This window comes from Ictidomys tridecemlineatus, chromosome 11, assembly GCF_052094955.1.
Source record: "Ictidomys tridecemlineatus isolate mIctTri1 chromosome 11, mIctTri1.hap1, whole genome shotgun sequence".
Lineage (NCBI taxonomy): Eukaryota > Metazoa > Chordata > Mammalia > Rodentia > Sciuridae > Ictidomys > Ictidomys tridecemlineatus.
The window spans coordinates 98,781,291-98,806,122 of NC_135487.1; the positions used below are offsets into that span (position 1 = coordinate 98,781,291).

General features: G+C 43.2%; 1 protein-coding gene across 1 annotated transcript; it reads left to right on the forward strand.

Moving 5' to 3' along the window:
- Positions 1-15,594: 15,594 nt before the first annotated feature.
- Positions 15,595-16,491, forward strand: LOC101967157 (vomeronasal type-1 receptor 4). Its single transcript, XM_005341366.3, has one exon. It carries the CDS (start codon positions 15,595-15,597, stop codon positions 16,489-16,491), a length of 897 nt encoding a protein of 298 aa, XP_005341423.2.
- The last annotated feature ends 8,341 nt before the right edge of the window (positions 16,492-24,832 follow it).

Below are 24,832 nucleotides of genomic sequence, written 5' to 3' on the forward strand. Positions count from 1 at the left end.
TTCAATATAGTTCTCGAAATACTGGCCAGAGCAATTAGAAACACAAAAGAAATTAAAGGCATTAAGATAGGAAAAGAAGAACTTAAATTATCACTATTTGCAGATGATATGATCCTATACCTAGAAGTCCCAAAAGGGTCTACAAAAAAACTACTAGAACTAATAAATAAATTCAGCAAAGTGGCAGGATATAAAATCAACACGCATAAATCAAAGGCATTCCTGTATATCCGCGACAAATGTTCTAACCTGGAAATGACAAAACCACCCCATTCACAATATCCTCAAAGAAAATAAAATACTTGGGAATCAACCTAACAAAAGAGGTGAAAGATTTATACAATGAAAACTACAGAACCCTAAAGAGAGAAATAGAAGAAGATCTTAGAAGATGGAAAAATATACCCTGTTCATGGATTGGCAGAACTAACATCATCAAAATGGTGATATTTACCAAAAGTTCTCTATAGGTTCAATGCAATGCCAATCAAAATCCCAATGGCATTTCTTGTAGAAATAGATAAAGCAATCATGAAATTTATATGGAAAAATAAAAGACCCAGAATAGCAAAAGCAATTCTAAGCAGGAAGTGTGAATTAAGAGGTATATCGATACCAGATTTCAAACTGTATTACAGAGCAATGGTAACAAAAACAGCAGGTGGACCAATGGTACAGAATAGAGGACACAGAAACCAATTCACAAAATTACAACTATCTTATATTTGATAAAGGGGCTAAAAGCATGCAATGGAGGAAGAATAGCATCTTCAATAAATGGTTCTGGGAAAACTGGAAATCCATATGCAATAAAATGAAACTGAATCCCTTTCTCTCACCATGCACAAAGGTTATCTCAAAATGAATCAAGGAGCTAGATATCAAAACAGAGACTCTGTGTCTGATAGAAGAAAAAGTTGGCTCCAATCTACATATTGTGGGTTCGGGCTCCAAATTCCTTAATAGGACACCCATAGCACAAGAGTTAAAAACAAGAATCAACAAATGGGACTTACTCAAACTAAAAAGTTTTTTCTCAGCAAGAGAAACAATAAGAGAGGTAAATAGGGAGTCTACATCCTGGGAACAAATCTTTACTCCTCACACTTCAGATAGAGCCCTAATATTCAGAGTATACAAAGAACTCAAAAAATTAAGCAATAAGAAAACAAATAATTCAATTAACAAATGGGCCAAGGACCTGAACAGACACTTCTCAGAGGAGGATATACAATCAAACAACAAGTACACCAAAAAATGCTCACCATCTCTAGCAGTCAGAGAAATGCAAATCAAAACCACCCTAAGATACCATCTCACACCAGTAAGATTGGCAACCATTATGAAGTCAAACAACAAGTGCTGGTGAGGATGTGGGGAAAAGGGTACACTTGTACATTGCTGGTGGGACTGCAAATTGGTGCAGCCAATTTGGAAAGCAGTATGGAGATTCCTGGGAAATCTAGGAACGGAACCACCATTTGACCCAGCTATTGCTCTTCTCGGACTATTCCCTGAAGACCTTAAAAGAGCGTACTATAGGGATATTGCTACATTGATGTTCATAGCAGCACAATTCACAATAGCTAGACTGTGGAACCAACTTAGATGCCCTTCAATAGATGAATGGATTAAAAAATGTGGCATTTATACACAATGGAGTATTACTCAGCACTAAAAAATGACAAAATCATGGAATTTGCAGGGAATTGGATGAAATTAGAGCATATTATGCTAAGTGAAGCTAGCCAATCCCTAAAAAACAAATGCCAAATGTCTTCTTTGATATAAGGAGAAAAACTAAGAACAAAGCAGGGAGGAAGAGCATGAGAAAAAGATTAACATTAAACAGGGACGAGAGGTGGGAGGGAAAGGGAGAGAAAAGGGAAATTGCATGGAAATGGAAGGAGACCCTCATTGTTATACAAAATTACATGTGAGAGGATGTGAGGGGAAAGGGAAAAAATCAAGGGGGAGAAATAAATTACAGTAGATGGAGGAGAGAGAGAAGATGGGAGGGGAGGGGAGAGGAGGGGGGATAGTAGCGGATAGGAAAGATAGCAGAATACAACAGTCACTAGTATGGCAATATGTAAAAACGTGGATGTGTAACCGATGTGATTCTGCAGTCTGTATACGGGATAAAAATGGGAGTTCATAACCCACTTGAATCAAATGTATGAAATATGATATGTCAAGAGCTTTGTAATGTTTTGAACAACCAATAAAAAAGAAATCTGAGAGTAGTATTGATTTCCATTTCTCTTATTGCTAGAGATGTTGAACACTTTTTCATATATTTGTTGATCAATTGTATTTCTTCTTCTGTGAAGCATCTGTTCAGTTCCTTAGCCCATTTATTGATTGGATTATTTGTGTTTTTTGGTAGTAAGTTTTTTGAATTCTTTGTATATCCTAGAGATAAATGCTTTATTGGAGATGCATGTGGTAAAGATTTTCTCCCAATCTGTAGACTCTCTCCTCATGTTATTAATTGTTTCCTTTGCTGAGAAAAAGCTTTCAATACAACAGAGCTAGAGTAACAAAACTGTCATGACATTGGCACCAAAAGAGACATGTAGACCTATGGCACAGAATAGAGGACACAGAGAAAAACTCACACAAATACCATTATCTCATACTAGTCAAAGGTGCCAAAAATATTCACTGGAGACAAAAATAGCCTATTCAACAGGTGGTGCTGGAAAAACTGGAAATTCATATGCAGTAAAATAAAATCAAACCTTTATCTCTAACCCTGTACAAAAATCAACTCAAAGTGGATCAAGACTTAGGCACTAGAACAGAGACTCTGTGCCTAATAGAAGAAAAAATAGGCCCAGTTCTTCACCACGTTGGCCTAGGATCTGACTTCCTTAACAAGACTTCTAAAGTGCAAGAAGTAAAATCAGTTTCCTTGTTTTCAGCATCAAAAAAAATTATACATGAGAGGTTGCATGTGTGTGTGTGTATGTTTGCCCTGATTTGAATATTATTAAGTGCATATACGTACAGAAACATCTAATGGTACTCAACAAATATGAGTAAATTAGTGTCAATTAAATAAGCAAAGACCCCTGTGAAAGAAAGAGGTCAGAAGTGATGGATGTAAGTCATATCACTAGTTATACCAACTGTTGTATTATGAGATGCTGGTATGTACTTCTTTATTTCAAACAAATTAAAAGGTCTATGGCCAGAGCACCCTGCACATGCCCAATCTCATCTGAAAAGGATTAAAGCTGAAGATGACTAGAGGTTCCCTTTATCTGGTCCACTGAGTCACGTGTGGGTCTATAGATAGATTCATGAGCAGTGCTCACATATATTACTGAGAGGAAGAGGGATGGAAAATCAGCACCTTAATATGAAAACCATCATCAGGTCTCAAAGTGTATAATTTCTGTCATACAAATTCACTCATCTTGATGACGCCAAAGCACTGTGCTCTGCTTTTATCAGTGAAGAGAGAAAGTTCCTTCTGACCCACATTTACTTTGTGCCACTTTTGCTTGTTGGACAGCATAACTGTTCTCACCACCAGGTGCTCTGGATGTCTAATTTGGGGCTACAGGATTTGGTGTTTGTCCTTCTGAGTTTTGGTCTTTTGTTGGGGCTGACCCTTCTTTCCATGCCCCAATTCTTCCCGTTTGGAATGGGAACATTCGCTCCATGCCTTTGTCTGTAGGATACATGTAACTTGCTTGATTTCTACCATGTGAATTAGTCATGGTTCTCTAGAGGAACAGAATCAGGAGGAAGTTTAATTGTACAAGGAGGACTTGTGAGGTTGGCTTATGTGACCAGAAGCTGGGTACTCCACAGTGGCCATCTGCAGGCTGGACAGCTGGAAGAATCAGTAGCTGTGTGGTCCAAGAGGCTGAGGCCACCAAACAGGAGGGATCAATGTTGCCACCCTAGTCCAAGACAAAGGGTTCTCGAGAATCCCTGCCAGGGTTCACTCTGGAGGAGTGTAGAGTCCAAAATCCTCAGATGAAGGTGGCAGCCATCACGATTCTGTCAAGACCTGAGCTTGCATGTGCTGCTGCTTCTTTGTTCTTCCAACTTTTATTCCATCCAAGCCATTGCCCTATGGCTTGGTGCTAGAGAGGGTCTCCATGTCAGTCATTCCTAGGCACACCCTTACTGACACACCCATGATCTTCTTTTTTTAAAAAAAAAATTTTTTATTAATTGCTCAAAACATTACAATGATGTTGACATATCATACATTGAATCAATGGCATCTCTAGATCCAATTAGCCTTACAATTCAAAGTAACCATTACAAGTCCACCCTTGTCCACTTGATATCCAAATATGACCCTTTACATCATAATCAAATTCCAAATAAACACAATAACAAGGTCATAACTCCCTCTAACAGAAGTATCCTTCCTAAATTCAATGCACTATTTTGTTCCCCAGAATAGAAAGAAAACCAAAAACATTACTGATGTTAAGTCAATCAGTATTTCGTTACATGATGAGTAACACGAGAGTAACAATCATTTCCTCTTCAAGCATGGGTAAGGTGCCCAAAGATATTCTGAATGGAATAGGGAAGAATTATCAATGACAATTACAGTCTCCTCGTTTCTGTAACTGGTCACAGAAATGAGGAGACTAGTTAGCATTTATGACTACCTTCTTCTATTACCATTCTGGATTCCCTCTACCTTCAGCAAGCCCTCAGCAGATTGGGCTCCTTACCTGAACATGCGACCTACATCTTCATTCCCGAAGGGTCTGGGACATTTGTCATTTTGCTAGGATTAGGTTGTTGTAGTTTTCCGTTGACTGTAATAATGGGACAGGGTGATACTAAGGGATCTCCTGCACTCCAGGAGTATGACTCCTTATCTCCATGTGGAATAACAGTCAGTGTCCCCTTGGTAATCTGGACCAATCACAGGACAGCACCATAGCTCCCTTCCTAGCCTGTTGACTCAGAGGCATGAGGAGCCTAAAGTAACCAGGGGGAAGTCTTCACTTGCAGTTGAATGAAATCATTGTTGCATCTCCAGACAGAAGCATTCCTCCTCCTGGAACTAAGACTCCAGGCCTGCAGAGCAGAAGGTTGCAGAGACAGGAAGCAAAACCTTCCTACTGTGTTACTAGGGTGATGGTGAGTGGTAGCATTCCTTCCTCCACCTTGACTCCTGGATCATGAATTCCAGCAATAGGAGGAACAATGCCCTATAGTGGCTGCTGATTCAGAGAGTACAGACACCTTCTGAAGAACCTTGTCCAGCCCTACAATGTACTGCCCCTAGCTGGTGCTCTAGCTGCACCTTCAAGAGCCGTTCCATTGTTCCATCAAGCCAGCTGCTTCAGGGTGGTGGGGAACAGGTAGGACCAATGAATCCATGAGCACAAGCCCAGTGCCTCACTTCTTTGGCCATGAAGTGAGTATCGTAGTCTGAAGCAATGCAGTGTGGAATATCATGATGATGGAAACGGCATTCTCTAAGTCCACAGATGGTGGTTTTCGCTGAAGCATTACAGACAGGGAAGGCAAATCCATACCCAGAATAAGTGTCTATTCCACTAGGGACAAACTGCTGCCCCTTCCATGATGGAAGAGGTCCAAGGTAATCAACCTCCCCCAGGCTGTGCCTGATCTCCTTGGAATGATGCCATATGGGGCTTAGTGTTGGTTTCTGCTGTGGGCAAACTGGACACTCAGCAGTGGCTGTAGCCAAACCAGCCTTGGTGAGTGGATGTCCATGCTGCTGAGTCCATGCATAAACACCATCCCTGCCACCATGGACACTCTGTCCATGAGCCCATTGGGCAGTGACAGGCATGGCAGGGGAAAGAGGTTAACTGCTATCCACAGATTGGGTCATCCTATCCATATGATTATTAAATCCTCTCCTGCTGAGGTCACCTTTTGGTGGGCATTTACATGAGACAGAAATATCTTCACATCCTTTGCCCATTAAGAGAGATTTATTCATACATCTTTTCCCCAAATGTCCATGTTGCCAATTCTTCAATTATGTTCTTTCAAGTTCCCTCACCAGCTAGCCAACCCATTAGCTGTGGTGCATGGATTGAATAGTCACACATCTGCCAATTTCCTTCCAGGCAAAATGCACAATCAGATGCACTGCCCAGAGTTCTGTCCATTGTGAAGATTGCCCTTCACCACTGTCCTTCAGGTGTGTTCCAGAAAGGGGGAACAGGTCCACAGCTGTCCATTTCTGGGTGGTACCATGGTGCAGAGCCATCCTTGAACCAGCATCAGTCTTCTCTTCCTCTGTCAATTGATCATAAGGTCCACCCCATGAAGTCATAGGTTCATGCTGAGGGACAGAAGGTACTGAAGCAGGACCAGGAGTGATGGGCAATATGGCCACTTCTTCATGCAGCCAACTTGTGCCTTTGTGTCCCTCCCATGCCCGATCATGTTACCATCACTTCCACTTAATGACACAGTGCTGATGCGCATATCCAAACTTATGGCATGGGGGGGGGTCTTATAACCTGGTGGCCCATGGTCAAGCATTCAGTTCCCTCTAAGGCCCACTATGTTAAGGTCTGTAAACAAGTCAAAATAATACCTGGTATTTTGCCAGGGGAATGTTAGAGTTCGTAAACAAGTCTGGAGGGTGCCTGGCAAAATGCCAGAGGGAGTGGTTTGAGAAGTAACAAAAGGGAGCCATTAAGTGTGGAGATTCCTTATTGGTTGACTGATGTATCTAGTTTATGCTAATTAAGATAAGCTGTGCAAAATGTATAAATAGCTCTGTTGTCCTACAATAAACGGCTCCCATTCCTGCTGTGTCAAAGTACAGAAGTTATTCGTCCGCTCCCCCCCCCCCCCCCCCCGTTATTCTGCTGCAGCCAGACTGAGGCAGATGGTGGCTCGTTACGGGGAGCCCCAGGACACTCGGGGGTAAGTGACGAAAAAAAGCTGCCCGTCCATAGATAGGACGGGAACAATCTGCTCGTCCCTAGACAGATAGGGCGAGAGGAAAAATGGCCATTTCGAGAAAATGGAGAAGATTGATACAGTATGTTTGTGTCTTGTTTTGTCTCAGTGTATTGTATTGTCTTTATGATGAAAATATGGAAGGGGTGAGAAGTAAATTGATAAGGGAAAGAGACACCCCAGTGGAACCAAGAGCAGTTAGGGCATGTGTTGATAAAAGCCCAGGAACTCTAGTCAGAAAGAAAAAGAAAGTTCAGAAGAAGAAGGATTATCAGAAAAAAAGTTGCAGCAAAAGGCTATTACTGAATACTTTTCGTTACCGGAGGGTGCGTGAATCTGTGCAGCAGCTGCCATGTGCAGGAGAGAATCATGGTGTAGTAAGGAGTTTCCAAGCAGCGGCAGCCTGCTCTTCCCCGGGGAGCGGGACGCCATTGCAAGAGCCCAAATCTAGACCTGACCTGGAGGCACAGTCTCGAAGGCTCTTGCTCCCTGTGTCCAGTAGCAGTTTGAGTCCGGACACTCCCCTGACTCTCCCCGGGGCCATCTGGGGCTGCCCAGGATGCTACAGCCAGCAGAAGACGCTACCAGTGTCCTTGATGTTTGGTCATTTTCAATGACAATAAACTAAACTACAGTGGTTCTCCCACACCTGGAAGCTAATGAGTAATGAGCACTATTAAGGCTTATTTCAAATGTAAAAAACCTTGAGATAATGTACTAAATTGTTCGGAAGGTTGTTTTCTTAGTGGAATGCTACAAGATTTTCTTTAGCCAGCGTTGCAGAGTTCCTGCCTTCATCCCAGTGCCGGTGAAAATGAGGGTGGAAGAATTTCCAGTGTTGCTGAAAACCGGACGAAACTTCGGCTGAGAACTGGAGGAGATTTCGGCTGACAAACAGACAAGACCTCAGATCAAGCTAGCGGCCTGCAGAACTTACCTGGACTGTGATTCAAGCTTGCTGCCTGCAGAACTTACCTGGACTGTGATTTAAGCTAGCTGCCTGCAAAACTTACCTGGACTGTGATTTACTTGGACTGTGAGTTAATCTATTGAGGCACTGCTTTACCTGGACTGAAACAACAAACTGTAATCTACAACAAATTGTAACTTGGTATCTTTGCAAACGGTGTTATTGTTGGTATAATTTTTCCAAGGGCTTCTTGCATGGAGCCATCAAGTGGCTTAATATTGTGACATTTTGTATCCTCCCTTTCTGTTTGTAGCAGGTTATTTATGGTGTTTATGTAAAAACCACTATAGTCATTATTTAAAATAAACAAAAGGGGGATATGTTAAGGTCTGTAAACAAGTCATAATAACTCCTGGTATTTTGCCAGGGGAATGTTAGAGTTTGTAAACAAGTCTGGATGGTGCCTGGCAAAATGCCAGAGGGAGTGGTTTGAGAAGTAACAAAAGCGAGCCATTAAGTAAGTGTGGAGATTCCTTATTGGTTGACTGATGTATCTAGTTTATGCTAATTAAGATAAGCTGTGCAAAATGTATAAATAGCTCTGTTGTCCTACAATAAAGGGCTCCTATTCCTTCTGTATCAATCTACAGAATTTATTCGTCCCCCCCCCCCCCGCACCACTAGCAGACCAAGAGCTGCTTCTCAAAGAAAGAGTAGTTGTGTGCAGGTGATGGCAGGGCCTTGCTCCAAAATCCCAATGGCGTCCTCTGTGATTTCCCTATGGTGCCTGCCCATGACTCTGGACAGTGTCCCCATCTACACTAACACTTCAAAGACCATGGGTCTGCCAGGTCATATGGCCCGAATGACAGTGCTACCTGCCCAGCAGCCTGGACCTGCTGCATTGTCTTCTTCCGTTCTGGAAACCACTAAAACAGGAAGCTTTTCTAGTCATTAGGTCGGTGGGCTAAAGGAACACACCCACGTGAGAAATGTGCTCTCTCCAAATCCACATAGGCCCACAGTGTTATGCTTCTTTCCTACCTGTAGGAGAGGCCAGTGCAACAACTTATCCTTCAGCTTACAAGGAATGGCTATCTCGCAGCCCCCCACTACTGGACTCCCAGAAACTTTACTGAAGTTGAAGGACCTTGAATTTTAGTGGGATATATTTCCCACCCTATGATACACAAATGCTCCACCAGCAAGTTCAAAGTGGTTGCTAATCCTGCTCAACTGGCCCAATCCACATAATGTCATTGATATAAAGGGCCAGTGTGACATCATGTGGGAGAGAAAGTTGATCAAGGTCCCTATGAATTGCGCTGTGTCACAGTGCTGGAGAGTTGACATTCCCTGAGGAGGACACTGAAGGTACATTTCTGGCTTTGCCAGCTGAAGGGAAATTGTTTCTGGTGGTTCTTTTGCACTGGGATGGAAACAGAAGCATTTTCCCAATCAATAGCCACATACTAGGTATCAGGAGATGTACTGATCTGCTCAAGCGAAGAAACCACGTCTGGTCCAGCAGGTGCAATTGGAGTCACCACCTGATTAAGCTTACGATAATCAACTGTCATTCTCCAGCTGTCTTCAGCACAGGTCAAATAGGAGATCAAGGTGTGATGCTGTGGGATTCACCATCCCTGCACCCTTCGTGTTCTTGATGGTGGCATTAATCACTGCAATCCCTCCAGGGATGTGGAATTGCCTTTGATTCACTATTTTCCCAGGTCCAGGCAACGCCAGAGGCTTTCATGTACACTTCCCACCCATAACAGCCCTTGTTCCACAGGTTAGCAAGCCAATGTGGGACTAGTTTTGTCAAGTGCTAAGTATATCTATCCCAGTTACACATTCCAGGGTGGGGAAACAACCACAGGATGAGTTTGGGGACCCACTGGATGCACTGAGTTGGACTTTAGTCCAAGCTCCATTGATTACCAGATTCCATAAGCTCCTAGTTTTACTGGAGGGCCACAATGATGTTTTGGGTCTCCAGAATCAATGTCAATTCAGAGCCTGTGTCTAGCAGTCCCCCAAAGATTGATTATTGCCTTTTCCCCAATGCACAGTTATCTTGTAAAAGGCCTTGGCTCCCTTTGGAGGAGGATGGGAGAAAGATTAACAGTAAAGATATTGGTGCTGTACCAGGGTCCTTCCTCAAGGAGACCTGGCCTCCCCTTGATTCAGGGACTCTGGATCTGTAAATTGACTCAAATCCAGGAAGTGGCTAAGGGGCTGTGATTCTCTGCTGTTATGATCTGAGACAGACTTTTGTGCATTTGCCCTGAGATTTTTGTACTTTGTATAAGTCAGGTAAGAGTTTTGTGGGTTTCCCATCTATTTGGCTTCTAGAAACACCATGATTAATTAGCCAATGCCAGAGATCGACACGAGTCAGAACACTGTGTCCACTTCTTCTCCTTTGCTGTCCATTATGTAACTATGACCTCCCTGTCTATGGTGATTGAGGGCTGCTGCTTGGCCTCTTCTTCCCTGAGATCCAATCATGCCCATTGCAGTGAAGTCTTGCAGTTGATTGATGGCAGCTCCCACAGTAAGGTCTGGCATGCAGAGAGAGCAACCACAGAGCTCTTCAAGGATGCTGGTGCTCCTCTCACACATTTGTTTCCTCTAGTTCTGGTGAAGTGCACATCTTCTGGACCCCCACAGTATGCAGTAGAAGGTCACACCTGACAGATCGACTCCTGCATTCCAATCTCCCTGAGCCTCTGGATTCCCTCATCAACAATAAATCAAGGGTTGTCCAGCATTTCAGCTCATTTATAGTGGGCCATCTTTGGGCCCATACTTCAACTAAAACTTTTTAACACATTAAATCTAGTATCTCTTCTTATGGGCCAGTATCAATAAATCCAGCCTGATATAAGTTTATGTTCCTTCCACCCTTATGCCACACCCTTAAAATCCATTCCCACCTGTTTCCCAGGCCTCTGCTTGTATAAATGAGAAAACTCAAGAACTTCCTTCAAAATGTAGAGTACCGCCCTGTGGGTCACACTCAGTACCTCATCTCTAGGGGCTGCTTAGATTTGCATCTAGTTATAATTCTGGAGGCAAAGGTAGGTGGTGAGGGTGGGTTCTGAGGAGTGTCAACACCTTCATGCTGAGACCTGAATCATGGAAGATTTTTACTGTGTCCACATAGAGTGGAGGGTAGTGATGCTCTTGGATGTTCTGTTCAGGGTTTCTGATTTTCTTCACTGTGTGACCAACTTTATTTTCCAGATTGTACTTTGTCTTCATTGTCTGACGTTCTTTCTTCCAAATGATCTTGTCTGTTGGTTATGCTTTCTATTGATTTTTTAAAAAAATTTGATTTATTGTATCCTTCATTTCAAGGACTTCTGACTTGTTTTATTTCAGAGTCTCTGTCTCTTGAAGTAATCTTTCGCTACCTGGGTTTACTCTCTTATCTCGTTGGAGTGATCAATTTTTGCCTGTATTTGCTCATTTAGGTCATTCTTTAATTCACAGATCACTTAATTATGAACCTTCTGACCTCCTTCTCTGACATTTCATCAACTGCGCTGTCCAGGGTTCTGTTATATAGGGTCCTGGTGTGTTTGGGGCACTTTCCTCCCTTGTGTTTTCATATTGTCTCTGTGTCTTCTTTCCTTGCAGGGTGGATCTGGGATAGTACAGCTTCCTCCCTCTAGTCTTGTAGTACCTGTGCAGATTGTCTGTACCTCACCTTGATGTTGGGCCTCCAGACCCTGCTGGTATCCCTCAGTGGATTCTACTGCATCCTGGGTCTCCGTTCTGCGTAAGTTGGGGTGGGTGGATCAGGGCCACTGGTCTTGACCTCCCACAGTAGTCTGCTGGTAGGAAGGGGAGGTCCTGCACCAGAGGCTAGGCTCTGGCTGTGTCTGCCATGCTGGGGGAGGGTTGAACCAGGCCTACTGAGATCCCCCATCCTTTGTGGGCTGGTGTGAGCCATCTGGGATGGATCTCGGCTCCCACTGTAGTCCACTGGTCAGAAGGGGTGGTCCTGCACCAGAGGCTAGGCTCTGGCCAGTCACAACACTTTTTCTTAATCCATTCATCTGTTGGTGATCACCAGGGCTGGTTTCCTAACTTGGCCTTTGCGAATTGTGCTGCTATAGATATTGATGCAGTTGGGTCACTATAGTATGCTAGTTATAGGGGTAGTTTTTGGAAAAAAATCACAGAGTGTTGTAGCTGTATCATATGATAGTTCATTTGTAGATTTTTAAGGAATGTCTGTATTGATTACCAACATGGTTGTACTAATTTCTAGTCCACCAAAAATGCATGAATTTACCTGTTTTTGTCAGAGTTTTGAGAGAATCTACTACTATTTTTATTCTTGATGAATGCCATTCTAACTGAGATGCCATCTCACTGTAATTTTGATTTGCATTTTCTTGATGGCATGTTTGGGTTTTTGAGAGGAGAACGTGGGTGCATCTAGCCATGGGGTTCTAGAAACACCATGTTTTTGTTGCTATGACCTTGAACTGCCCAAGTGCATAGGTGGAGAAAGGTGACTCCTGTCCTTCCCAGGAGCCTGGCTGGGGCCTGCTCTGAAAGCAGAGTCCCCAGTGCTGGTCCTCAGGTGCCACATCCCTGTGCATGGGTAAGGCCTTGAACATGAGGGGAAGTGGCCCTCTGTGTGACACAATGTGGCCGCATTCTGATTCAGCTGTGGAACATTGTGAGGTTGAAGGGAAGCCAATAAATGGGAAACTGTCACATGAATGTGGCTGGTTGATCACTTGCTCATCTCCAAACTTCTTTTCAAACAATTAGGTCCAATTAAGACTGAGCTAAGGTCTGAAGGAACCAAATGCAGTAATTGTAGAGGGAGAGGGAGAGGCACACCTCAGGGACTGAGCTCCTGCAGAGGGCGCTTCTCTTTGACAGGTGACAACACTGATATGGAGCCCCAGTGGTAGTTAATGACAAGAGCCCCACAAACCCAGAAGGTACAAATACAACCTGGAGAGCTGCGTCTTGTTCAAAGGACCAACACGGAGGTTGAACTGCAGTCTGCACCAAGGTGAGTGGGCCCTAGGATCAGATTTGCTCACAGGCTCAGGGGACATCCCTCAGCGGTCACGGTCTTACTGTCTGTGACTGAGCAAGGGGGCTGCTGAGTGTGTCTCAGCTTCAGGACCTTCACCCTTCTGCTGGGATCTGCAGGTGTGCACCTGGGCCAGGAAGATGAGGGGCCTTTACAGCAGGTGTCCCTCAGCTACAGAGCAACCTTGACCTATGTTCAGGATCAGGATTCATCCAAGAGCTCTGTGGAGGGTCCTGGGGAGAGAAGGCTAGAAGCTTTGTCTGCCTTTAGAAAAGCTCAGTTTCTTCAGCCTCCACATTGTCCTGCAGTGGTTCTGTCACCATCGTAGCTTACACTAGGTTTTTGAACCTAGTGCTTTTTGTATTACTTGGTTTCTAAGATACAATTTCCCCCCTGCATTATGTTTCTATGTCTCTAAGTGCACTGTGTTTAATGTGAAGGCATTCATTCTGCATCCATCCTGAAATTGCTTGTCCTGACACATAGCATTAAACCCCACATGTGAGTCAAATCTGCTTCTATATGTCTGTCAGAGTGCCTACTGAAACAATTACCGTTTAAAATCCTAGTGTCTCTTGTTGAATTCCAGTATGTTTTCAATTGTTTACTTGATATTAAAATTTCAAAAAATATCTTTGTCTTTAGTTCAGTTCCATGAAGCAGGGACCATGCTCTCATATTTATCTTGGAAAGTTTCCCCAGGAGCGATGCGTGTTCTGCCCAGCTGTTGGGGTTAATTCCAGGTGGGGGTGATATCTTTCTGTGAATGCAGGGCTTTCAGAACTGTTTAGACTGTAGTTGTAAAATCAACCTGTGATGATGTCTGCACTCTATTCTGTCAGAGTGAAAGAGAAGTGAATTATGTGTCTCAAAAGTGCCTCCCAAATTTGATTCAGAGCTGTGTCATTTGGGAAGATGGGAGGGGCTGAAAATAAGAGAAAAACTCAAAAATGAAGAAGAAATGAACAAACATTTGATAAGTCCCCTGGGCCATGATGTCCATTGAGTGTGTTCCTTCTCACCCGTGACTTACTAGTAGAAACTGCTGTGCTGGGTCATTAGATCTTGTATCTTAGGCATTTCACAGTAGATATGTAGGATTTTGTGCTGTTTAAGGCTTTGGTGCATTTATTATTCTCCCCATTTGTTAGTGGAAGAAACAGCATTGAAATATAAATCTTCCTGTTTTCAAGGGTTACATGGTGCCAAAGATGGGTACAAACTGTTTTTCTGTATTTTATTATGCCGGGGACGTTTAGCAGAGGAATCTCAAGCAATTTTTAATGAATAGCAGGAGCTGAGGGGAAGAATTGCAAAATTGTATTCTATGTATATAGGATTCACTCAAATTATAAGTATTTTTTTAACAATCTGGTTTATTTTTTCTGGAGAAATTGACCATATTTTACATAAGTTCTCAGGTGAGACATGAAATTGGAATTCTAGCAGGAAAATGTAAAGTCATGTTCAAGCCTGCGTGGAAGTGAGCCATGCAGTTTAAACCTCATAGCAGCCCAATTGCTGACTAGGTGGGGAAAAGACAAGGCAGGCTGCAGAGCTGACTAGGCGACTGTTCCCACCAGGGCAGTGTAAGGTGTAAAATGCCTGCGTGGCCCCACTCAAGTGAATTGGTTCATGCCAAATGTCTCCCAGCCTACTCTTCTACAAGGAGGTTTTCTTGGGGATTCCTGGTTCATACACTGCCTTCGTCTCCTGACAGCTCATAGCAGGGGTCTTTCCTCTCACCCTAACACTCTGACAAACACCACCACTTGCAGAACTGGCCCAGGCCTCCCTTAGAGCCCCCGAGGGCATCAGTGGGAACTCAGCCCTCTGCTGATGACCCTGGCAGCAGCATTTCGTGGCTCTTCTAGGGCAGCCTCGCTGGCTCCACGCTGTCTTTAACCCCATTCTCTCAGGCTAGAAACTCATTCCTGCATACCTCTGACTGAGTTGTTGGATCCCCTCTGTGCAGGTTGGAGCTGGATGTCACTCTGAGCACTACAGAGACTCTGGTATTAGTAAGCCGTGAAACCACCGAGTCCTACTGGTGTGCAGAGAACACAAAAGGGAAGCTGTTGTCGTCACAGAAGGAAAACTCTAAAGCAAAATCCAGCCTCAAATGTGGTGCAGCAAAAGATGAGAAATTGAACAATGGCTGAATTTATATTTGTTAAAGACATTGAGGGAACTGGATTTTATAGATGCTTGTGCATGGGGTATTGGAAAGAAGAAAGGCCAAGTAAGATCCTAGACTTTTACATCCCAATGATAAAAACATAGAGAATGAAACAAAAAAGACAGGGAAAAGTCTGACTGGGGGAGTGTAGTTTTAACGTATCCAAGCTGAGGTTGAATATAGGTGGGATATCAGGGATTTGATCAAGAAACTTGGTATTGACTGCATAGAACTTAGAAAAAAAATCAGGGTTAAAAATTTAGATTTTTGAATAATAGCATCAGGATGACTTTTAAAAGCATGTAGAATGATCCTTAACCCCCTAAGAAAAATAGTCCTTTGGACAAAATCTGCATCGTTACATGTATCCTGATTGTTCTTACACCCCAGGAAAGGCTATTGTGAAATACTTCTTTGCAGATTCATATCATCATACAATTGCCTTCTTCAAAAAATGTCTGCTATATCCAAGTTTTTCTGCCTATGAAGTAAGAAATGGTTTTGCCTCTTGTCAAGGGAATAACGTTCATGTTTCTAATAGGACTTGGGATTATGGGGAATATCTATGTGTTTGTGAACTACATGTGCTTGTTTAGAGGAATGAAGAGGAAATCTAGTCACCTCCTACTCATCCATTTGGCTTTTACAAATAGCATAACACTTATTGCAGGAGGAATGCCAAGAACAATATCCAGTTTGGGGTTGAGAGACCTCCTAGGTGACGTAGGCTGTAAGACTGTGATTTATCTGGAGAGGGTGGCCCGGGGCCTGTCCATCTGCACCACCAGTCTCCTCACAGTGGTCCAGGCCATCACCATCAGTCCCAGATCCTCCAGGTGGGGGAGGCTGCAGCCCAGGTCTGCATGGCACCTGCTTCCCTTGTTAGTCTTCCTGTGGATACTCAGTTCCTTGATAAGCATGAATTTACCACTTTCCATTAAAAAAGCCAGCAGCATGAACAGTTCAGAAATTAGAACAAATGAGAACTACTGTTATTTTCTACAGCAAAACTCAACAATCAGATGGATTTTTATTGTTCTCATGGTCCTTCGAGACGCTGTGTTCCAGGATGTCATGGGCGGGGCCAGTGGATACATGATCTTCCTCCTCCACAAGCACCACCAGCACATGCTCCACCTTCAGACCTCCAAGCTGCTCTACAGAACCCCCCCTGAGGTGAGGGCTGCAAAGAGTGTCCTCCTTCTGATGCTCTGCTTTCTCTTCTTCTATTGGACAGATTGTTTCATGGCTTTATATGTAACTTTCTCCTTACAGAAGCGTTTCATAGAAGTAAGTGCTCTAGAACTTGTGAACCTTGGCTATGCAATCCTCAGACCATTTGTGCTGATGCACAGGGATGGACACCTGGTTGAATGTTGGCCTGGTCACTAGAGAGACAAACATTGAGACCATGTGTGTAACATTTATCTTCTAGTAAGTAAGTTTAAAACTCTCCTTAGTTTTAAACTTGTGTTTCTGTATGAGTCATGAAAGTCACGTAAGTGTAGCTGAGTCATATAGAGGGACATTTCTATACCACAAAGCTGGAGACAATCCTATGACCAACTTCATAAGAATGTGGCTAAGGGTGCTCCTTCTGTCTCTCTCTATGGCCCTGTATATATTTGATGTTTTTTTTCCTTGTGAACCTCAAAAATTTTATTGATATCTAAGGTATATTTATTTACAATTAATATAAAATATTTCCAGAGTAATAGCATTTAAACATAGAATGTAATAATACACTTTATTAGATGTCATCTGCATTAATAAATCTGCAAGAATAAAGAGACTTAAAGTGTAGTTGTGTCATTGGTTATGAAGAAAATTGGAGGCATAATAAAAATAACTTACTTTTTTCCTTTCATGTTTTCTGATTTGCAAACTTACAATTTGAATGTATTTTTCTCCAATAAATGAGAAGTTGTGTGGGTGACAATCATGGCTTGTTTCAAGAGCGTACTAGTTAGAGCCTGTATACTGCTTGATATTGTCCCTGTCTTCAGAAATACACATCATATTCTGAATTTGTAGTGAAATGAACTTAATTTCCTTGTTTGTAAACTGGAAACAAAACATATATTCATATAGAATGCACAGATCTTGCCATAGATATTTTATAAAACCACTTTGAAATATTAATGATGCTATTGATGTATTGATCATATTCCCTCCAAGACATCAGTGTTGAGTTAGAGGCCCTTCCTACACAGCCAAGTTGTCCTCTGTATCTTCCTTATGACCCTGTTTGTGGTTTGTTCATACCATATTAACACAGATGTAAAGTAATTTATTAATGTTATTATGTCATACTCCAAAATTAGGTGTTTATGTGCTTGACATAATAAAGGTGTCCCTGAAGTTATAACAAGTACTAACTGTCTTAGTGCCTCAGTTCTCCTGTGACAGCTGTTTTCTAAAACCTGGCATAGAGAAATAAGACAGAGTGAGTCATCCCTGAACACATCCTTGCCCTAGGACTAAAGGGCAGGAGTTCAGATCCCGGAAGTGCAGTCAGGAATGAGTGACATGTCAAAGTGGGACCATGAGGAAGAGATGACTGACACTAACAACATCCAAATATCTAGATGAACAAGGAGATGGCTCATGACTGTCTGGAACAATCTGTCAAGGTTTGCCTGGATATTATTTTCCCTAATTAAGTGTGATTCTGTTTCATTCTAGAATGTGAAAATTGAGTTGAGAAAGCAAAAGCAATCAGAAATCATAATTAGAAAAAAAAACTGAAAAGAATGAAGCCCATGACTGACATTGTCCCAAACATGTGGAGTGGGAGGGAGGAGAGGGAAATGGGAAACACTAGCCCGGGAACACTCTGATATGACTGGTAGCACATCGAGTTTCTTTCATTTCTAAATATCTGTGGGTGTGTTAAAGCAGTAAAATATAAATAGTGATATGAACTCTACAACAGTTGTGCCTTACAAAGTTTACATAATAGAGATGACTAAATATACCCCTGAATTTTGTGAACAAATCTCCATTTTCAGAAACTCAGAAGAGCATGATATCTGGAATTTACACAGTAATGTTTACATGCAGACCTGTAGTTGGTAAACTAAAGCAAAAGATTTGTTGAAAGCAACCATAAGAATACATCAAGTAAGAGTCATTATCGATTCCTAATCAATAGTGGATTTCACACAAGGGAGTTTGGTCCCCTAGAAAACTATATTGATCAGAAACCATGTAAATTCCTTCTAATATTGGTGGATAGTCAAAAACGCAAGACTAGGCATGTTATCATTGGCAAGGGACTTGAAAAATACGTTTGCAAAGAAGATACACAAATGTCCACAAAGTATATGAGCAGGTGCTCAACATTACTAACCATCAGGAAACTGTGAATCAAATTCAGAAGACACAACTTTACATCCATTAAGATTGGGTCCTAGCTAGGTGAGAAGACATAATAAGTGTTAGCAAGGACCTGGCTAAAAACAATTTTGCTTATAATAAAGTGACCTGGAGACCAGTGTGTACTATGGTTGAGATCATTGTTCCTTTTAAATTGTGGGAAGTATATGGATATTGCTCAGAGAATTAAAAGCCCTCCCCAATCAATCTTAAGCAAAAAGAATGAAATCGCAGGCATTACACTACTTCAAAACGCAAAATGTACTACAAGGCTGCAGGAATAAAGAAGCCTGTTGTTGGGACCTGCAGAGCCATTATTTAAGGTAACTGTACCTGGTGAGGAGGGTATGGACAAAAGACAAACCCACAAATAGAGAGAAAGCTGGTGTTCATGGTTCACTGAAGTCCCTGGTAGGCAGATAGCGACACAGAACAAATTCAGCATTTGTATATTATAAGGATAATCATCAAAAGGGTTATTGTGAGAAAATTCTTCAAAACAAGCAGAACCAAGGTCATAGGTATGAGCAGTCCAAGTGTGATTTTCACCGTGCACCGATAACTTTCTACCCCTGGGCAGCTGGTGTCTAAACCTCAAAGTCAAGAACTAAATAGCTCTGTGGCTGCCACAGAACCTCCTATTGAACAGGGTGACATCATAGCCATGGGCATCTGTAATCCTCACCTTCACAGTGAAAGTCCCCAGTAAAGGTATTGCCTCTGTTGCAGGACAGCTCAAGGGCCCTATTTAAATTACTGCTCCCAACAGAATGGTATTGGCATAAAAACATACATTTGCACCAATGGTAAAGAATCAAGAGCATAGAAGTAGCTCATGCATCTACAGCAAATTGATTTTCAACAAAGGTGCTCTGAAGGTGCATTAGTGTTCTCTAACTGTTTGTTCTAACAGTCTTCTCAATGAAGTGGTCTTGGAAAAACTGCATATCCATGTGAAGAAGGATGTCCAAGCTACTGAATATATTAAAATGGATTAAAGACTTAAATGTAAGACCTGAATCAACAAAAAAGTAGAAGAAAATAAGAGGAAAACCTTAGGGTGTTATAATAAAAAAGAATTTTGGGACAAGTCACCAAAATGACAGGAAACACAAGAAAAAGCATCAAATGAGATTCTGTTGAACTAAAAATAGTTCTGCACCAAAAAAGAAAAGAATAAACCAGAGGGAAGAGACTAACTACCTGGTAGTTGATGCATTTGGAAAGTCTATGTCTCACAGGGAGTTTATATTCAGAATATATCAAAGAAACTTAAACACGCAATAGCAAGATCTGTTGGTGTAGCTTAGTGATAGACCTTTGATAGTACAGACAATGCCTTCGGTTGTATACCACAAAATGCAGTCAACATGCAAAAGAAAAATCAATAACAAAGCACACAAACAAAGTCAACAACAACAACAAGACACCCTGATTATATAGGGGAAATCAGCCTATGGACACGTTTCCTAGAGGACAAATTACAAATGTTCAACCTCAGTAAATATAAAGGTAATGCAAACCCAAGCATCAATGCCACTAGAATAGCCACTGTTGAAAAGTCAAAAGTGAAAGGTTAGTGTAGGGATGTGGGGAGAAAGAAACTCTCACACACTGTAGTGGGGAAGATAAATAAATACGGACATTGTGAAAACTGTGTGGGATTTTAAAATATTAACAATAAAACTACCACATGATCTCATAATCCCACCTTGGGTTTAAATCTAAAGAACATTAAATCAGCATGTCCAAGAGACACCCACAATCCTTTGCACATTGCAACAAAAAATAGCCAAAGCTAGAGCCAATTTTAGTTACTACCAAATGAAGTATGGATAAAAAACACGTGGTAACATATACATGATGGAAAAGCACCATCCATAGAGTAAGATGAAATCCTGTCACTGGGGGACCATGGATTGAGCTGGAGGTATCACATTAAGTGATCTAATTCAGGCACAGAGACAAGTACCACAAGATCTCACTCATAGGTGGACAAGGAAACTGTGGATCTCATAGAATTTGAGAGTAGAATGGAGAGTAGAAACTGTGGATCTCATAGAATTTGAGAGTAGAATGGAGAGTAGAAACTGTGGATCTCATAGAATTTGAGAGTAGAGTGGAGAGTAGAAACTGTGGATCTCATAGAATTTGAGGAATAGAGAAAGGGAAGAATGGGAATGTGGATAAATGATATTAGATTAGAGGTGGAAAGGAGCAAGCACTTCTGGTGGACTTTGATTCAGCAGCATGAGCATAGAAAATGGCAAGGCAATGTATATTTCAGCAATCTGGAGGAAGAAAGTTTCCATGTTTTCAGCATAAAAACGATATACATTTGAGGTGTGTATGTGTGTGTTCCTGATTTGAATATTATTAAATGTTTATATGCACAGAACATCTCAAGGTTCCTATAAATATATGTAAATTAGTGTCAAATTAACAAAGACCTCTGTGAAAGAAAGCTGTTAGAATTAATCAATGTGACTCATATCACTAGTTATACCACCTCTTATATTATTAGATGCTAGGGTGTACTTCCTTATTTAAAGCAGCTTAAAAGGTCCATGGCCAACCCCCTGAACCCACTCAATCTTCTCTGAAACTGATGAAAGTTGAAGATAACCAAAGATTACTTTGATCTTCTCCACAGATGGAACCGTGGGTCTACAGAGAGAGCACAAAAGCACTGGTCACATATCCAACTGATAGGAGAAGGACGGAAAATAAGCTCATTAATGGGAGAAACCATCAAAAGCTTTGAAAGGTGTATAATGGCTGCCATGAGAATACACTCAACTTGATGCACGTCTGCGTGGGCTTTCTCTGGTCCAGTGAGGATGTCCATGGAACAGGTAAAGGAACGGGTGGCTGTGGAGTCACTCATCAAGACCTCCAGAAACCAAGCAGGAAGCAGGTCTGATTTTACATGCAGTTGCCACGTATTTATACTCAGGCAATAGCTAAGAAGATTACAGGCAGCCACCAATGCAATTTCTGCTAATTATCCTTGCAGTGACAGATGGAGGAGTGGGCCATGGAACAAGTACAGGGACTGCAACAGTGGCCTCATTCCCAGGGTGTGCCTACAGGTGCTCACACGCCTAGCATAAGGGGAGTGGCCATGTATGCCACGTGTGCAGTACTCCATGCACCTGTCCCCACATCTCCCCCCTCCGACTGTGCTGCAAGGACTTCACCCAGCATTGCAGTATTTGTTTGGTGGCCTTTACATGGTTACATAAGCGTCTCACAACACTAGAAAATATTATCACTATTATAAAAAATAGGACTCAGGTAATAGCATTATAAGGATTGGTTAATTTGGCTATGAGGTTTTCCAATGTTCAGTCAATCCCTGGAAGAAAGAAGAGGTTGTCAAGGTCGACACCTTCATCTCACTGATCTTGACAATTGCCTTGGTAAGGTTATGCACAGTCTTAACATAGTTAGCATCCCAAGTGCCCTTAATATACTGAGAAAAACTGGAGAAGTGAAGGGTTACATTTTCAGATACAGCATATTGGGTGACACAAATACTATGAAATTCAGGGTCAAAAGTGAGCCTCTGCAACATATACGGAATATCGAGTTGTTCCTGGTGGAGGTCTAGGTTCTGCTAAATGAGTAAAATATCAGCTCAGGACAGTTTATTTAAGTTATTTTGGATGGCAAAGTCTTCTGCCATGGCAGTGAACAAATCATTTACAGTCTGAGCCGTCTGGACGCCCTGAGTAAGTGAAGAAGCAGCAGTGGTTGTTCTGGTGATGGCGGTCACCAGGGCAATAATCCCAGTGATGATGAGGCTAAGTGCACACCTCGTCCAGTGCAGGATCTCATTCAGAAAATTCTTTATCTCCATGTCCCATGGACTCCTCCACTCTCTGGACGGGGTCATTTGGAACCGCCCTAAACCCAGATTGTCCTAAACCAGGAACGCCCTAAACCCAAGGAGCGGGATACTCCCTTAAACCTGCAGGATACACCCTAAACTTGGATCTGCCCTAATCCAGTAGGATCCTCCCTAAATCCAGATCCACCCTGGTCCTTGAGCAGGGTCACCTTTCTCAAATATACAAGCAATGTCACAGCGAATGTCCAAGGAAAGTCCATTTCCATGAGTCCTTCCTCTAAGCAACATGGGGTACGCTGGCAAGGAAATTTCAATGCGTCATTCCTACTTGGCAATGGCCCTCAGCACTCTACCACTGAGCCACAACCTCAGACCTGTTTGTTTTTTCCCCAGTGAAAAAGGTTATTCCCAGTTAATAGAGATTGCATGGAATTTCTGAATCACTTTTAGTAAATACCGGGCAAAGTATGTTGATTACAGATATTTAAGAGAATTGTCAAAAAATCCCTTTTGTAATTATTGGGTGATTATATATGTCTCCCTATCTATATTCATTTCCTCTGTTTTGGAAACAGTTTCACAATTAGGCACATAACAGGACTCCACATAAATATTAAGTTATGAATGTCAGCAACTATGGATCAAAAAACCTACATGATTTTCCATAATTGCATATCTTCCCCTTTTGTCCCATTGTGACTATGGCTGAAATTATCACACAAAAACTACCTGTATCTAGGAAAGTCATGCACAAAAACCAACACAACAGCCATGGAGGGACTGCAGAGTTTAATGCCATCATCAATGAACTGAAAGCTGTTAAGTGTGGTGACAGGCTCCCCAGATCCCCGGAGGAAAAACAGAGCTGCAGGTGGAGTAAGGACAGACCTTCAGGTGGAGGAAGGACAGACTTGCAGGAGGAGGATGGATGAACTTGCAGGAGGAGGAAGGATGGACCTGCAGGTGGAGGAAGGATGGATCTGAAGGTGGAGGGAGGACAGACTTTCAGGTGAAGGAAAAACAGACCTGCAGGTGAGGTAGGATGGACCCACAGGTGGAGGGATGACGGACTCGCAGGTGGAGAGAGGATCGACCTGCAGGTGGAGGGAGGACGGACCCGCAGTTGGAGGGAGGAGGGACCTGCAGGTGGAGGAACACAGACCTGCAGGTGGAGGAAGTATGGACCTGCAGGTGAAGGAATCATGGACCTGTAGGTGGAGGAACGACAGATCTGCAGGTGGAGGAAGTATGGAACCACAGGTGGAGGAAGGACAGACCTGCAGGTGCAGGGAGAAAGGACCTGCAGGTGGAGGAAGGTAGGACCTGCAGGTGGCGGAAGGACAAACGTTAAGGTGGAGGAGAGACAGACCTGCAGGTGGAGGAAGGACGAAGTTTCAGGTGGAGAAAGGAGAGACCTCAGTTGGAGGAAGGATAGAACTGCAGATGGAGGAAGAATGGACCTGCCGGTGGAGGATGGATGAACTTGCAGGTGGAGAGAGGAAGGACCTGCAAGTGGAGGGAGGATGGACCCCCAGGTGGAGGGAGGAAGAACCTGCAGGTGGAGGGAGGGCAGACCTACAGGTGAAGGAAGGACAAACTTGCAGGTGGAGGAAGAACAGACCTGCAGGTAGAGGATGGATGTACCCTCAGGTGGAGGGAGGACCAACTTGCAGGTGGAGGGAAGATGGACCCGCAGGTGGAGGAAGGACAGACCCGTAGGTGGAGGGAGGACTAACCTGTAGGTGGAGGGAGGGTGGACCCGAAGGTGCAGGGAGGATGAACCTGCAGGTGGGGGATGGTCAGACCTTCAGGTGGCAGAAGGACAAACGTTCAGGTGTAGGAAAGACAGACCTGAAGGTGGAGGAAGGACACACTTGCAGGTGGAGGAAGGACGGAATTTCAGGTGGAGAAAGGACAGACCTGCAGGTGGAGGAAAGAAAGACCTGCAGGTGGAGGAAGGATGGACCTGTAGGTGGAGGATGGATGGACTTGCAGGTGCAGGGTGGACCTGCAAGTGATGGAAAGACAAACGTTCAGGTGGAGGAAAGACAGACTTGCAGGTGTAGGAAGGACAGACCTACATGTGGAGGAAAGACACACGTGCAGGTGGAGGAAGGACAGACCTCAGTTGGAGAAAGTACAGACCTGCAGGTGGAGGAAAGACAGACCTGCAGGTTGAGGATGGATGGACCTGCAGGTGGAGGATGGACGGAACTGCAGTTGAAGGGAGGACCCTTAGGTGGAGGGAGGATGAACCCGCAAGTGGAGGGAGGAATGACCTGAAGGTGGAGTGAGGATGGACCTGCAGGTGGAGGAAGGACCAACCTGCAAGTGGAGGAAGGATGGACCCGCAGGTGGAGGGAGTACGGATCTGCAGGTGGAGTTAGGCTGGACCCACAGGTGGAGGGAGGATGGACCCGCAGGTGGAGAGAGGATGGACCCGCAGGTGGAGGGAGGCCACACCTGCAGGTGGAAGAAGGACAGACTTTCAGGTGGAGGAAG

What these genes read in the sequence shown, in the direction of transcription:
- LOC101967157 (XM_005341366.3), top strand. Translation starts at nt 15,595, where the DNA reads ATGGTTTTGCCTCTTGTCAAGGGAATAACGTTCATGTTTCTAATAGGA.